This window comes from Danio aesculapii, chromosome 5, assembly GCF_903798145.1.
Source record: "Danio aesculapii chromosome 5, fDanAes4.1, whole genome shotgun sequence".
Classification (NCBI taxonomy): Eukaryota; Metazoa; Chordata; class Actinopteri; order Cypriniformes; family Danionidae; genus Danio; species Danio aesculapii.
Window position 1 is genome coordinate 13268849 of NC_079439.1, and position 14795 is coordinate 13283643.

A 14795-nucleotide genomic window follows, 5' to 3' on the forward strand; every position below is an offset into this window, starting at 1 on the left:
TGTCCTACATATTATTATTATTATTATTATTATTATTATTATTATTATCATTATATTACTTATTTTACATATTATGATTTGTCTAATGTCAACAGAATCCTGCGGCGTTTGACTTTTTGATTCAGAGGGTGGAACGTACTCTTCGTCATGCAATTGAGGAAGAGGAGAATATTCCCCTTGAGCAGGTTACCAACTTTAATGAGGTCAGTTGCAATCGCATCAGTTGTTGTTGTTGTTTTTTGTTGTCTGTGGACATTTGATGCTTGCTTAACATTTGACTTCCCAATTTTCATTTAAATTGATCCTTTTTCAGGTGTGCGATGAGATTAAGAGGAAGCTGGTCTCTTTGAAGGAAGTGCCCAACAGAATAGAATGTCCACTTATTTACCATCTTGATGTAGGGGCCATGTATCCAAACATCATCCTCACCAACAGACTACAGGTACAGGGCAGTTCTCCGCTTCTTAAAGCGACGGCTCACCCAAAAGTTTAAATTTATCCACCCTCAAGTGGTTCCAAACTGTTGAACACAAAAGAAGATATTCTGAAGAAAGCTGAAAACCCGTAACCAGTGACTGTGACTTCCATAATAGGAAAAACAAATACTATTGAAGTCAATGTTTCCAGGTTTCCAGCTTTCTTCAAAGTGAAGTTTCATAAACTAATTTCGAGAGGAGCATGTGATATGATTGAGCACGTCTGGTCACTCATCTGTAATCAGTAATATTCCAATCAGAGTGATCCTAGTTTACTATAAATGGATCATTTTCTCCCTACTATTCTATCTTCGTTTGGAAGAATCCCCCCCTCCACCCCATCTCCTCCTTTTTCTTCCTTTTCTAAAGGGGGAGCTCTTGAGACCTACCTGATCTCGGATCTCCTGATATGCTTATCGACCGGGCGGGAGCCCTGGGCTCAAACATCTCCGAGCTCAGGGTTCTCTCCTGGGACAGCATGCCAAACCTGCTTTATACGCCAAGCATATCTAAGTGGGAACTTTTGAAATATCTTGTTTTGTGTTCAACAGAAGAAAAAAACTCAAAGGTTTCAAACAAGTGTGTGCAAATGAAGACAATGTTTATTATTGGGTGAAATATCTCTTTAAGATATTAATTGTATTCTAGTGACATTATAAGGCAGTGTATTTAGTGTCATGTAACTGTTTACAAATCAAGTCAGGCAAATCATATCTTTTTTTTTTTCTTTCTTTCTTTTTTCTAGCCTTCTGCCATGGTTGATGAGGCGACCTGTGCCGCCTGTGATTTTAATAAACCTGGTGCAAACTGTCAGCGCAGAATGACTTGGCAATGGAGAGGAGAGATCAGTGAGTGACGTTTAATGTCAGATACTTGCTTAACAACAAAAGTTTGTGGTCAGCAAGATTACTTTTTTAGAGAAATGATCATATCATTGATCAAATTGAAACAACTTGTATGACTTTTTATCAATGTTGTTGTTATTTGTATTTTTTTTTTCATTCAATGAATGATTAAGAAACAGTTATGATTATTAATTTATATATTGGACATTTACTACAAGTGTTGTCATATACCCAATGCTGCTGATATGGCATTAAATCATAAATAAATGTTCCTTCAGCATCTGTATTTTAGAATGATTGGTATTGTTGTAATGATGCTGAACATTTCATTAATGAATTAAGTTATTCTTTAAAATAGAGCAGTATTTTTAAACTGTAGTAACATTTGACAATATTACCGTTGCACTAGATTTTTTTTGTGTGGGAAAATAAGACTTCTACATTTACATTTAGTTATTTAGCAGACGCTTTTATCCAAAGCGACTTACAAATGAGGACAAGGAAGCAATTTACACAACTATAAGAGCAGCAGTGAGCAAGTGCTATAGACAAGTTTCAGGTGTGTAAAGTCTAAGAAGCAAAGCAATAGTAAAAAGTTTTTTTTTTTTTTTTTTTGAGAGAGAGAGAAAGAGGGCTCAGTTAGTGGTATAGCCAAAGAGGCAGTTGCAGATTAGGAAGGAAAGTGGAGACTAAATAGTTGAGTTTTTAGTCGTTTCTTGGAGACAGCAAGTGACTCGGCTGTTCTGATGTAGTTAGGGAGTTCATTCCACCAACTGGGCAGATTGAATGTGAGAGTTCGGGGAAAGTGATTTCTTCCCTCTTAGGGATGGAACAACGAGGCGACGTTCATTCACAGAACGCAAGTTTCTGGAGGGCACATAAATCTGCAGAAGTGAGAGCAGATACGAAGGAGCACAGCTAGAGGTCACTTTGTAAGCAAACATCAGAGCTTTGAATTTGATGCGGGCAGCAACTGGCAGCCAGTTGAAAAACATTTCATCATCTTGCCAGCCTCAGAATTTTGCACAGCAAAGTATCTTTTGTTCAGTGTAATGTGCTTCAGTGCTCTTATATTGTTAATGTAAATTTGCTATACTATTATAATATTAGCAGTTATTTTATTATTTTTGTCCTGATAGTGCCGGCAAGTAGGAGTGAGTTCCATCGCATTCAGCAGCAACTGGAGTCTGAGAAGTTTCCCCCTGTCTTTCCTAATGGTCCACCTCGTGCTTTCCATGAGCTCAATAGAGAAGAACAGGCTCGGCATGAGAAGAAGCGTTTAGGAGGTCAGTACAATCTCTCAGTTATCCACTTCTTCCCTGTGTGAAAGTCATCAAAGAAAAAGAAGGTCCAAAATCATGTATTTCTCTCACTATTTATCTATGCTAAATGTGAGGTGTATGTTAATAAATGTGTATTTGTTTTCTTAGACTACTGTAGAAAAGCCTATAAGAAAGTTCACCTGACCAGGCTGGAGGAGAGAGTCACTACCATCTGCCAGAGAGAAAACTCATTTTATGTTGACACGGTTCGAGCCTTCAGAGACCGTCGCTATGAGTTCAAAGGACTCCACAAGGTACAGATTTTTAAATATTTTTTATAGACTGTATTGTTTGGTTTCATATGTAATAAATATTGCAGTTTCTCTAGTAAGTAAATCAAACTCACTTTATAAGGATATGTTTTTCTATATAAAGTCCATATTTAATATAATATGGAGGCATAATATCATTCATAGATCTGATCAGATCTGAAGTATTTGTAACCAGGATGCGAATCATACATTGATGATTGGGGAGAGTCAATTTTTCGGTAGCTTTAGTTTGAGAAATGCATGCTTCAGCGAATCAAATTTCTGTATTTATTTAAATTATACCTGATTTATTAATAAAACTTATTTGTGTTTTGAGGGATATTTACTGTATTCTGACGTACAGTTACCTCTGACTAGTTATTACAATTGCTCTTGGCCAAACTACATCATTTTGCTTAATTTTTTTTTATACTTTATGTAGATACAAACACCTTTTTTGTTTTGTGAAACCTTACGTTGTCTGTCTGTGCTCTAGATCTGCCAGTTTCAGGCCATTGTATGAGTTTTTTCTCACAGATTGGCATGCTTATGCATTCAGTGGTATGGACTGTTATAGGGAGTGGTCAAATGTATATTTATATTATAGGTGGGCATAGATACAGTTTTTTTATCTAGATTAATCTCACTGTAGTCTTGTAATTAATCTAGATTAAAATGGCTGATTTGAATTCTGCCGAAGGCATTCAGAATATGTGTGCTACCCGAATAATGACAAAAAGTAAGTCTTTGAGAATGGGGAGATCGGGTTTCTCAAGCCAGGCGGCACATTAGACCAGGGGCTCATCTCCTGTTTCCAAAATGCATCACAAACTGCTTGAGAAACTGTTCTACTATGATAGTTGGTGATGAAAATAAATGATGTTCAATAAGATGTACTTGTGTTTACTAACTGTTTATTCAGATAAACATGAATTTTGAACTGTAGGCCTACATAAGCCTATTTAATGTCCTTGAGCCGGGATTCGAACTCGGGACACCCCGATGTCCTGCTGCACCATTTGTCGGCACGCTAACCACTAGGCTATTGCGCCGACAACTTTTCACTGCTCCCCCCACCCCCCCCAAACATCTTGTTTTGATGTCCTTTATGATCCCCTGTAATTTGCACCCTGCTTGTAACCATGGACCTAAGTGAATTAGAGATGATTTCTATTCATTTATGATTTGTTAGGATATGATGATATTTGGCGAGGAAACAACAGTTTTAAAATTAATAATTTTTAGGGGGGGAAAAAGATCTAAATACTTAAAAATCATCTTTAAAATTAAGATCAAAGCAATGAATGTTACCAAACAAAAATTCAGTGTTTGATATATTTACAGCTGGAAATGTACAAAATATCTTCATAGAAGATGATCTTTACTTAATATTCTAATGATTTTTGACCTAAAATAAAAATAATAATTGACCAATGCAGTCTATTTTTGGCTATTGCAAAAAATATTAATGTGCAACATAACATGTTTTGTGGTTCAGGGTCACATTTAGTCTTTTCATGAATGTCTCCAGGTGTGGAAGAAGAAGCTCTCTACAGCACAGGATAATGGGGACGCAGCGGAGGTGAAGCGCTGTAAGAACATGGAGATTCTCTATGAGTCTCTTCAGCTGGCCCACAAATGCATCCTCAACTCTTTTTATGGATACGTCATGAGAAAAGGGTAGTTAGCTATCAGATATATACCTGAGGAGGTCAAACATTACTGTTTATTTTCTAACTCCTTTTATGCGTTATATTCCATTGCTTATATTATGATTCTCAGAGCACGTTGGTACTCAATGGAGATGGCTGGGATTGTTTGTTACACCGGTGCCAACATCATCACACAGGCCAGAGAGCTCATTGAGCAGATTGGGTCAGTCTCTTACACCACACCCATAAATGAAACAGTCTACACTACAGTTTAATTCATTGATTAATTTCATTTAATACATAGCTTTGAATTGCTTGATTCTGACTGGTAAGTTATTATCTGATAATGACCGTCACTGTATATGTAAAAATGCTGGGTTTCACACAATTCCTTCTTGCTGTCCCGACACAAATCAATTAAGTTAGCTTAATTGTTTTTACAAATGTAAGTGAATTTAACATAAAACAATTAAGTTGTCCTCAAAAAACTCAGGAATTGTCTTGTTTCAGCTCGTTTAAAATTAGTAGTTAGAACAAGCAGCAAAATAGCTTTTTTGAGTGTAGCAGCAAGGCTTTTATGTCAGTATTTGAACCCAGCACTTTCATATCACATGGTCTCGAACATTTTATTTTTAAATACATAGTGCTAGTATCTGTCACAGTTATTGACTGTATTTATCGTCGGAGAAAGCTGGACTGCTTTAGTATAGACTTCAGAAAGGCAAGAGTAGTATTGTTAAAGTTTCCCTCGTTGCTTGTTTTTCTTTACAGAAGATTTCTTTAGTTTTTGTATTGTGAAATCATCAATATTTTGTTTAATTATTTACTTAATTATCTAGTTTTATTTTTGGCTTCTTTTGCCTCCCTTATCCTCTTTTTAATTTTCAGGAGGCCTCTGGAGTTGGACACTGATGGTATCTGGTGTGTTCTTCCCAACACCTTTCCTGAGAATTTTGTCATCAAATCCACCAATGAGAAGAAGCCAAAAGTGACCATCAGTTATCCAGGAGCCATGCTCAATATTATGGTCAAGGTAATTTATCTTGCTTCTTATTTGACCAGTAATGATAATTTTATTGTGATGTCACACCATTAGAGGAAAGCCACCCTGGCAGGCAAAACATTGCTATCTCTCACTGACCGCCAAGTCACGGGCTGAGCCAAAAGCCGGATAATTCTCATGCAATAGGATATAGTGTTAGTAACCGCTATATACTGTGCTTCTACAGAAATTATCTCAAAGAAAGAATACCCAGAAAGGAGAAATGTATATATCTGTGCCAAATAGTAACATCATTGTGTGCTTTTTATACAGTTTCTATTTTAATTTGCAGGTTAAGTGCAATTAAAGTATTAATCAAAATGCAAAGTCAAAGTATAAATAGCAGAAGTAAAAGAATAGATTTTCCCTACCAGCAAATATTAGTCTAACCAAAAGAAACTGACATTAAATATAAACACAGATATTTACGCACCATAACGCCATCACCAATGACTAAATTGCTGAGGAAAATCCACAAGACAGATGTAAACATTGCCGAATTGTAGCTCTGACAGAGACATGACAGTTTTAAATGGCTGCGGGTGCATTATATAAATCGAAAGTGCCCAGAGTTCACACTTTGTGATGATATCTCTGTTTTGTTTTGTTGATATGTAATCCAAACATTCGAGCTTGAAACGGATGGAAATATAATCAAATTGTGCTGAATTTCTATAGAGATACCAGTGTAGCTGCTATTGTGGCCCATTTTATGTGACTGAAAACTATCAATTAGCAGGTTGATTGTGTATTAAAATGGAAGAGATGATTTGTATGGAACTACAGATGGTAACCCCAAAATATTTATTTTTTATCCTTTTTGTCACTGTAGGAAGGCTTCACAAATCATCAGTATCAAGAGTTGGTGGATGCTGCATCTCTAACATATGAGACCAGAGCTGAGAACAGTATCTTCTTTGAAGTTGATGGCCCGTACTTGGCTATGATCCTGCCTGCCTCCAAAGAAGAGGGAAAGAAACTAAAGAAAAGGTGATAAAACCTTCAGATCATGATTAAAATTTTTAAAAACGTTTTAAGAACTAGATTTTCTGTCTCTAGAAGATTTAATTTAGGGTGAAATCTTAACCTAAAAACAAATGTAGCGTTGAACTGAAATTTTGGCAGCTCAAAATATTATACCAAGAATAGATTTTGAATAAAGTCAACTGAAATTACATTTAGTTAGCACTTCTCCGATAGCACATTTGGATAAGACTTAATTAATACACCACAATGTTTTCTGGTATTTATTGCAATAATGATATTAATGATGATATAAATCATAAGTATTCAATGACAGACAAAATGAGCCTTTAAAGAAAAGTATTATCATAGGATCAAAGTATTATCAAGGATCATAAAAAATACACAAGCAGATGTGCTAAAGTGATGTATATAGAAAACGTGCTACTGTAATAGATCATTGCACGGATTAATTGTAGGTTTTATTGTTATTACTACAATAGTTTTTTTAATAATGTGCAGAATTTTTACTCCATCCCTAGTAGGGGGTACAGTAGGGGTGGGGTTATAATATCACTCGATTAACAACTTGGTTTCTTTTTGAAAATAGTTTATTTTTTTGCTTTCATCTAAAAATGTAATTTATTTTCTGTATTTTGATACATCACTGCAAATTAAATGAGTTCTCATCAAACATTTTTGTCACTGTTTTTGGTTGTATCAATGATGAAACTGTTCTGGCTTGAGTTCTTATCTTCTCTATCCTCAGATATGCTGTGTTCAACGAGGACGGCTCTCTGGCAGAGCTGAAGGGGTTTGAGGTGAAGAGGAGAGGAGAACTTCAGCTCATTAAGATCTTCCAGTCGTCTGTGTTCGAGGCGTTCTTGAAAGGCACAACTCTAGAAGAGGTTTATGCTTCTGTAGCTAAAGTGGCTGACTACTGGCTTGATGTGCTCTACAGCAAGGTATCGACAAATGTTACTAAATCTTCCATAGCTTTAAATAGAGCGATATGGGAATAATCACTGATGTATTTAATTGTAATTAATGGAAATTGTACCTAAAGTGTTGTTTGTGTGCTTTGTTTCAAGGCTGCTAACATGCCAGATGCAGAGTTGTTTGAGCTGATTTCTGAAAACCGTTCGATGTCACGTAAACTAGAAGATTATGGCGAACAGAAATCCACCTCCATCAGCACAGCCAAGCGTCTTGCTGAGTTTCTTGGCGATCAGATGGTGAAGGACGCCGGCCTCAGCTGTCGATATGTCATCTCTCGCAAACCAGAGGGCTCGCCTGTGACTGAGAGGTGAGCACATGGGGAATAGAAAGAAAAGCAAAAAACATTTCTGTATGTTAGGGGGTCGATCTCACCTAATGCGCTTCTCCGTTCTGAGGACGCGAGGTGCACAAAATCTCTTGATTTTATGTTTAATTTAATTTACAAATTATTGTAATAATACATTGTTGTTTATTTTTTATCTTTCCTACACAGGGCAATCCCTCTAGCCATTTTTCAGGCTGAAGAGAGTGTTAAAAAGCATTTTCTACGGAAATGGCTGAAGATGCCTAGTCTCCATGACCTTGACATTAGATCTGTGAGTACAATGGGTAAATTTTAATGAATATTACTTAGCAGTTTTTACAGTTTTTCATATGTGGTTTGTTCCCCCGTGATAGATTCTGGACTGGAGTTACTACATTGAGCGTTTGGGCAGTGCCATTCAGAAGATCATCACAATCCCTGCAGCTCTACAACAAGTAAACAAATTTCCACTGTCATTTCAACCCCTTCATGTTCTTGTATTTGGTCCCAGGGAATACATGAAAACTGATGTTAAGTACAATGTATAGAAAAAAAAAAAGCCAGATGCAGAAATATAAGTGGTTTCTATTTCCATCTCTATATTGCCCTGTCCACTTTGAACTTGTTCCACTTTGTATAACATTGTCATAGAGTGTCATATAGTCATATATAACTAGTGTTGGGCATAAAAAATACACAAGCAAATGTTTCTGCTCCCAAATAGTAACTGAATTACATCATTCTAAAAAATTAAACAATTACCAGAAAATGTGACTATTATGTTACTTAAAAAGAAAACATGTCAAAACAACTATTTCATACTATATTTATGATGCTATGGGACAATGTGAGAGATATCTCTACAATGTAATATTTTATTGTAAGTAAATAATTTATATAGAGGAATAAAACATAACAATTTCCTTTAATATTTAATACTTTTGATATTTATTGCATAAACAAATAAATGATGCAGTATAAATAATATAGGGGTGACGAGGTGGCTCAGTGGTTAGCACGAGTCCAGGCTGGGTCAGTTGGCATTTTTGTGTGGAGTTTACATGTTCTCCCCGTGTTGGGGTGGGTTTCTTCCGTGTGCTTCGGTTTCCCCCACAATCCAAAGACATTTCTTTCAGTTCATTCCTCTGTGATGTACCCTGATGGATAAATGGACTAAGCCGAAGGAAAATAAATGAATGAATGAATAAGGATATAGTAAATTAATATATTATCATTTATCATTAATTACCGATTATTATTAGTTATCAGGGTGTCCGTGGGCTCTTAAAAAGTCTTGAGATGTCTTAAATTTTAAAAGCAAACTTTTAGGCCTTAAAAAGTCTTAAATTCACTGAAATATTGCGTTGCAGGTCTTAAAAACATTTTAAACGGGTCTTAATTTTCCACTGTCCAAGTAAAGCTACCCAGTCAGTCCAACATCCATACAATTACCAACAAAGAGATAACAGTTATTAGAAATTATTACAGCTTATTGTAAATTTGATTATCTAATCAGGGAAAGAAATCTAAAAAAATTACCCAATTCCTCATGATAATAACAGTATTCAATATTTCCCTTTACTTGATTGTTACGTTTTTAAGTTGTTAAGTTGGATGAGACGTAACATTCAGCGAATCTCTAATGGTGCATCTGTTGTGAAAACACAACAGATGGATAAGTGAACAAAAATGTACAATTTATTAAACGGATCATATCAAACATTTATATAGGAATCCAGAATGTAAATTTAAATAACCAAATTAAATGAAAAAAACAGGAGTGTTGCCAAAACAAAGAAATAAATATAACAAAACAATCTAACTTAACTCCAACCCACTATACTAACTAACCAAAGAAAAATGCAGAAACAAAACTGTAATCTTCAGCGTATGCGACACTTAACTAAACTACTTACCTATTCCAAAACATAATTACAAATGTGGCAACTCCTCCATAAACTAACTAACACAAAAAACTATGCTGCTCAAAAATACCAGAGTTCTCGTAAAGTACACACTGTTAGCCATTAGCAAAACGAGCTTATCTGATAACCCAATTCTCAGAAAGATTGTTCGACTTCCCAATAATAAATAAATAAATCACTTACACGAGAGACAAACTACACAACAACAAAACTAATACAAACACAAATGAACAGGCTGGTCGACACAAGTAAGGAGTTTGATGGCGAGCCAAGCGTTCCTACTGAACAGCGCTATCAAAGGCCTTTTATGCATGGCGGACCAGCTCCTGATTGGTGCGCTGAGTGCGCCATAATGGTCATTGACAGCCTTCTCGACCAATGGTTGCTCAACTAGGACAGGACAGAGTACACAACGGAAGAGAGAAGAGAATGCTAAACAAAACAAACACAAAACATACGTGAAACGTAACATGATCTTTCATTTATACAAAAACTTTTTACAGAAGTAAGGGGGAGCGGACATAATATTTCTAAATGGACATGGAATAGGCAAGGTTTTATAACAAAAGCATAATGTTGAATAGGAGTTATACTCAATCCATGCAGGCAAAAAGCCAACAAATATACATTTTTGATCATTTATGTAATCGTGCCCATAAGAAATATAGTTTTAACAATGTTAGATAAAATTAACCCGAAAATAAATGAAAGACATTTAGCAAATTATAATTTCGAAACCAGGCATGAATAGACGGTCTATACCAGATGTCGAATTGGACATTCTAGGTTGACACATTCATATTTATAAAATAACGAAGAATCACCTAAATGTAATAACTGCCAGACTGCTCTTACCATCAAACATATTTTGTTGGAATCTAGAAGTTTAAATTCCATTAGACAAAATTTTATAAGGAGAGCACTTTGATGGACATTTTTAAAAAGGTTCCACCAGGAAGAGTTTTACATTTTTTTTTATTAAAAATAGAACTTAAAAACCATATTGAACTTTGAAATTTTTTTTTGTAAATTTTATCTATTTATATTTTATATTATTATCTAAGTTTATTTATTTTATATAATACGAATTTGTTTTTATCATGTAATAGTTTAGTGTATATCCATTTGGCCACGAAATAGCCATAAGTTGCTGATGTGGCAATAAATATGTAATAAATAAACAATGTTAGATACACCAGATGAGGCCTGACAGCATATACTATGATGAAAATCGCTTTAGTGAGCTCAATTGCAAATTATATAGCAATTATATAATGTAGCATTTTATTGTCAGTAATGATAATGGCATTGTAACAGGGGAAACAGCCATGTGTTTGATTACTCGGTACTGAAAAAATAAGTTCCCTTCATTCATTCATTTTCTTTTTGGCTTAGTCCCTTTATTAATCTGGGGTCGCCACAGTGGAATGAACTGCCAATTTATCCAGCATATATTATACAGGGAGAATGCACATCCAGCTGCAACCCATAACTTGGAAAACAAGCTCTGTTAGTAATGACATTGATTTATAAGCAGGACAAGGCAAATTTATAGTACATTTGATATACAATAGTAATTCAAAGTGCTTCTCTTGGATGTAGCACAGTTCTCATTCAGTAGAGGCACAGCTAAACAGATGTTAATTATAATGCTGCTTTTTTCATCACTGTATATAATATAGTCCTACAGTGTTCTGATTGGTTGTGATTGCTCATTTGAAGTGTGCTTTTGTTTAGGTTAAAAACCCAGTGCCCAGAGTACGGCATCCAGACTGGCTGCACAAGAAACTTCTGGAAAAGAATGACATCTATAAGCAGAAAAAGATCAGCGAGCTCTTCACCAGTGAGGGAAAAAGACAGGTACGTCTATAGTCACGCTCACCCTTCCCACAACTCCGCTTTTGTATGCACACCTTTTCTCCTTTCTCCTGTCTCGCTCAGGTGGCCCAACAAACTCTAGCGGCAGGCGAGACTCCCGATATGGAGGATTTGGCTGCTCCTCAGCGCCCTGTGCAGCCTGCTATCCTCATCAGCACAAAGAGAAAGAGGATCTCTCAAGGAGAGGACAGTCAGACTGAGACTCAAGAGCAAGAACTCACACAGTCTTGGAGAGAAATACTGGGCCCACCACCGGCCATGGGTGCCACCAGGGTAATACAGACAACATGACAACATTATTATAAATACAGTGCTCAGCATAAAGTAGTGCATGCCTTGAAGATCTCTGTTTTAATAGAATATTTTCTAAAGAATGCTTTACAATAATATATTTGGGCATGTAAATTAGATGAATCAGTACCAAAGCTAAAACTGGAACTAAAAAACTGTTCGCATTCCAAAAATTAGTACTCCTAAATTAATATGTTGGGGAAAATATTAATTAAAACTGGAATAAGCAGGATAAATCAAGAGAAACATAAGAAATATAAAATGTATATTTTTTTTTGTTGCAATAATTAAGTTGAATTTAAATGTATTATCTTGCTATTCCTGAAGATTTTAGGTGACCAAACTCTTATTTTAATAGATACAGTGCATCTGGAAAGTATTCATAGTGCTTCACTTTTTCCACATTTGTTTATGTTAAAGGCTTATTCCAAAATGGATTAAATTAATGTATTTTCTCAACATTCTACACACAATATCCATAATGACAATGTGAACAAAGAGTTTTTCAAATTGTTGCAAATTTATTAAAAATAATAAACCTGAAAAATCACACTAAATTGCATTTGCACTGTTGTGGAAAATGCAGAAAATCTCAATTTAACCAGATAAAAGAAGTTTTGGAGGCAGAGTGTAAACGTAATTGACACAACATGAGATTGCGTATTTACATGCCAAAAACTAAGAAATGTATTTGTGTGTGTGCGTGTGCGTGCCTAGGAGGAAATATTAGTCTGGTTGCGCTACCATAAGAAAAAATGGGAGCTGCAGCTTCGGCAGAGAAAGGAACGTCGGAAGCGGCGGCGTTTGATTGATGGGGAATCTCAGCCGACTGGAGGCGGTGTTATCCGTGGCGGACCCACAACTGGGCTTGGCAGCTTCCTACGGAGAACCGCTCGCAGTATTCTAGACATGCCTTGGCAGATTGTACAGGTACATCAGTGTTGATATTTAAAGCTTTAATGGGAACATAATTTGCATGATCATTCAAACAGGATTTTTTACCAAAGTTAGTGAAAAACGTTTTAAAAGGGACAAGACAATGTAGAATTTTAAAAAACGTTTTCCTTGCCGGATTTTCAGTGCCATTGCTTTAATCTTCAGTGTTACGCGGTTCTTCAAAAATCATTTCTAATATGCTGATTTAGTGCTTCGGCTTAGTCTCTATTTTAGAGGTCGCCACAGTGGAATGAACTACCAACTATTCCAGCATATGCTTTACACAGCGGATGCCCTTCCAGCTGCAAACCAGTACTGGGAAACGCCCATACACACTCATTCTCACACACACACACACGCACACACACGCACACACACACGCACACACACACACACACACACACACACACACACACACACACACACATTATGGCCAATTTAGTTTCATTCAGTTCACCTATAGCAGATGTCTTTGGACTGTGGGGGAAACCAGAGCACCGAGAGGAAACCCATGCCAACACAGGGAGAACATGCAAACTCCACACAGAAATGCCAACTGGCCCTGCTGGAACTCGAACCAGCGACTTGCTTGCTGTGAGGCGACTGCCTGGCAATCTTATTATTTAATAGCTTGAATAGATCATTCAAAAGAACTATTTAGTTTGACATGGATGCCTTTTGTAACAGTTTAAATAGTTTGTATTTGAACTTTGAACAATTGAGTGCATCTTTGCTGAATTAAAGCACGTAATATTTAAATGGCAATATGAAAATGGTTCAACTGCATTGTTTGTTTGTTTATCTGCTTCATCCAGATTGCGGAGACCAGTCACCCAGGCCTTTATAAGCTGTGGGCCGTCATTGGCAGTGACCTCCACTGCATGAAACTCAACATCCCACGAGTGTTTTATGTCAACCAGAGAGTGCCTAAGCAAGAAGAGGCTGCTACCTGCAAAAAGGTATGCTGTCAAAAAGTTATACCACCCATTCTTTACATAATCTCTGTAATGAGCGTTCATCATATTCTTTCTTGATTGTAAGTTAATTTAGTGCTATTCTTGAATATTATATTACTATTATTTATCATTCATTTTGCTGTTGAAGTTCATATTTATAATTTCAATAACCGTGATCATGTAACATTATTTAATATTTGATTTAATACATTAGATATTAAATTGCATAATTCCAAAGAAATATTATTTGTAATAGTCTACAATTCCAGGTAAATGCATATCTCTATTTTAATGAGTGTTGCAGTGATTCCAAATGATTATGTTTATCAAATTTGCACTCTTGATTCAGGATTAATTTTATTTTGATCTCTTTATCCCACAGGTGAACCGGATCCTTCCTCGCTCTGGTGTGGCGTGTTTCTTGTACCAGTATACAGTTCCTGAGGACATGTACCAGGAACACATCAATGAGATCAATGCTGACCTCTCGGCTCCTGATATTGAGGGTGTCTATGAGACACAGGTAGGATTTTGCCTTTTAATGAACATAGTGGTATACTGATATGGTATATGAACTGTTTAGCCAGGAATATTATAGAAATACAGTTGGAATCTGAATTATTAGTCCTGGGGTATCCAATTCTTTTAAAAACATTTCCCAAGTGCTATTTAAGGTAGAGAATATTTTCTTTAATCCCTTTTTAAACATAATAGTTTTAAGAACTAGTAATTTATTTTGTTGTCATAATTATGGCAGTAAATAATATGTTTCTAGTTATTTTGCAAGATACTAGTATTTAGCTTTAATAACTAAGTTAGGTTAGTTAGGCAGGTCATTGGAGATCAGTGGGGTTTTTTCTCTAGCCAATCAAAAACAAAATATGCCTTAAAGGAGCTAATAATATTGCAAGGCAAAAATTAGCTTTAACATTTTTTTAAACTGTTTTATTCCTGC

The 14795-nt window shown here is 35.9% G+C and overlaps 1 protein-coding gene across 1 annotated transcript in view; it reads left to right on the forward strand.

The window, feature by feature from the left end:
• The window catches only part of pole (polymerase (DNA directed), epsilon), a 54831-nt gene that overhangs the window by 15883 nt on the left and 24153 nt on the right, over nt 1-14795 (forward strand). The window contains exons 16-33 of the mRNA XM_056457402.1: nt 96-203; nt 314-442; nt 1222-1324; nt 2461-2607; nt 2752-2897; nt 4426-4574; nt 4677-4769; nt 5435-5579; nt 6421-6578; nt 7321-7516; nt 7643-7857; nt 8044-8146; nt 8229-8309; nt 11517-11639; nt 11721-11930; nt 12666-12878; nt 13700-13843; nt 14223-14363. Of these exons, the coding sequence (XP_056313377.1) occupies nt 96-203; nt 314-442; nt 1222-1324; nt 2461-2607; nt 2752-2897; nt 4426-4574; nt 4677-4769; nt 5435-5579; nt 6421-6578; nt 7321-7516; nt 7643-7857; nt 8044-8146; nt 8229-8309; nt 11517-11639; nt 11721-11930; nt 12666-12878; nt 13700-13843; nt 14223-14363 (2604 nt within the window). The remainder of the gene's footprint in view (nt 1-95; nt 204-313; nt 443-1221; nt 1325-2460; nt 2608-2751; nt 2898-4425; nt 4575-4676; nt 4770-5434; nt 5580-6420; nt 6579-7320; nt 7517-7642; nt 7858-8043; nt 8147-8228; nt 8310-11516; nt 11640-11720; nt 11931-12665; nt 12879-13699; nt 13844-14222; nt 14364-14795) is intronic.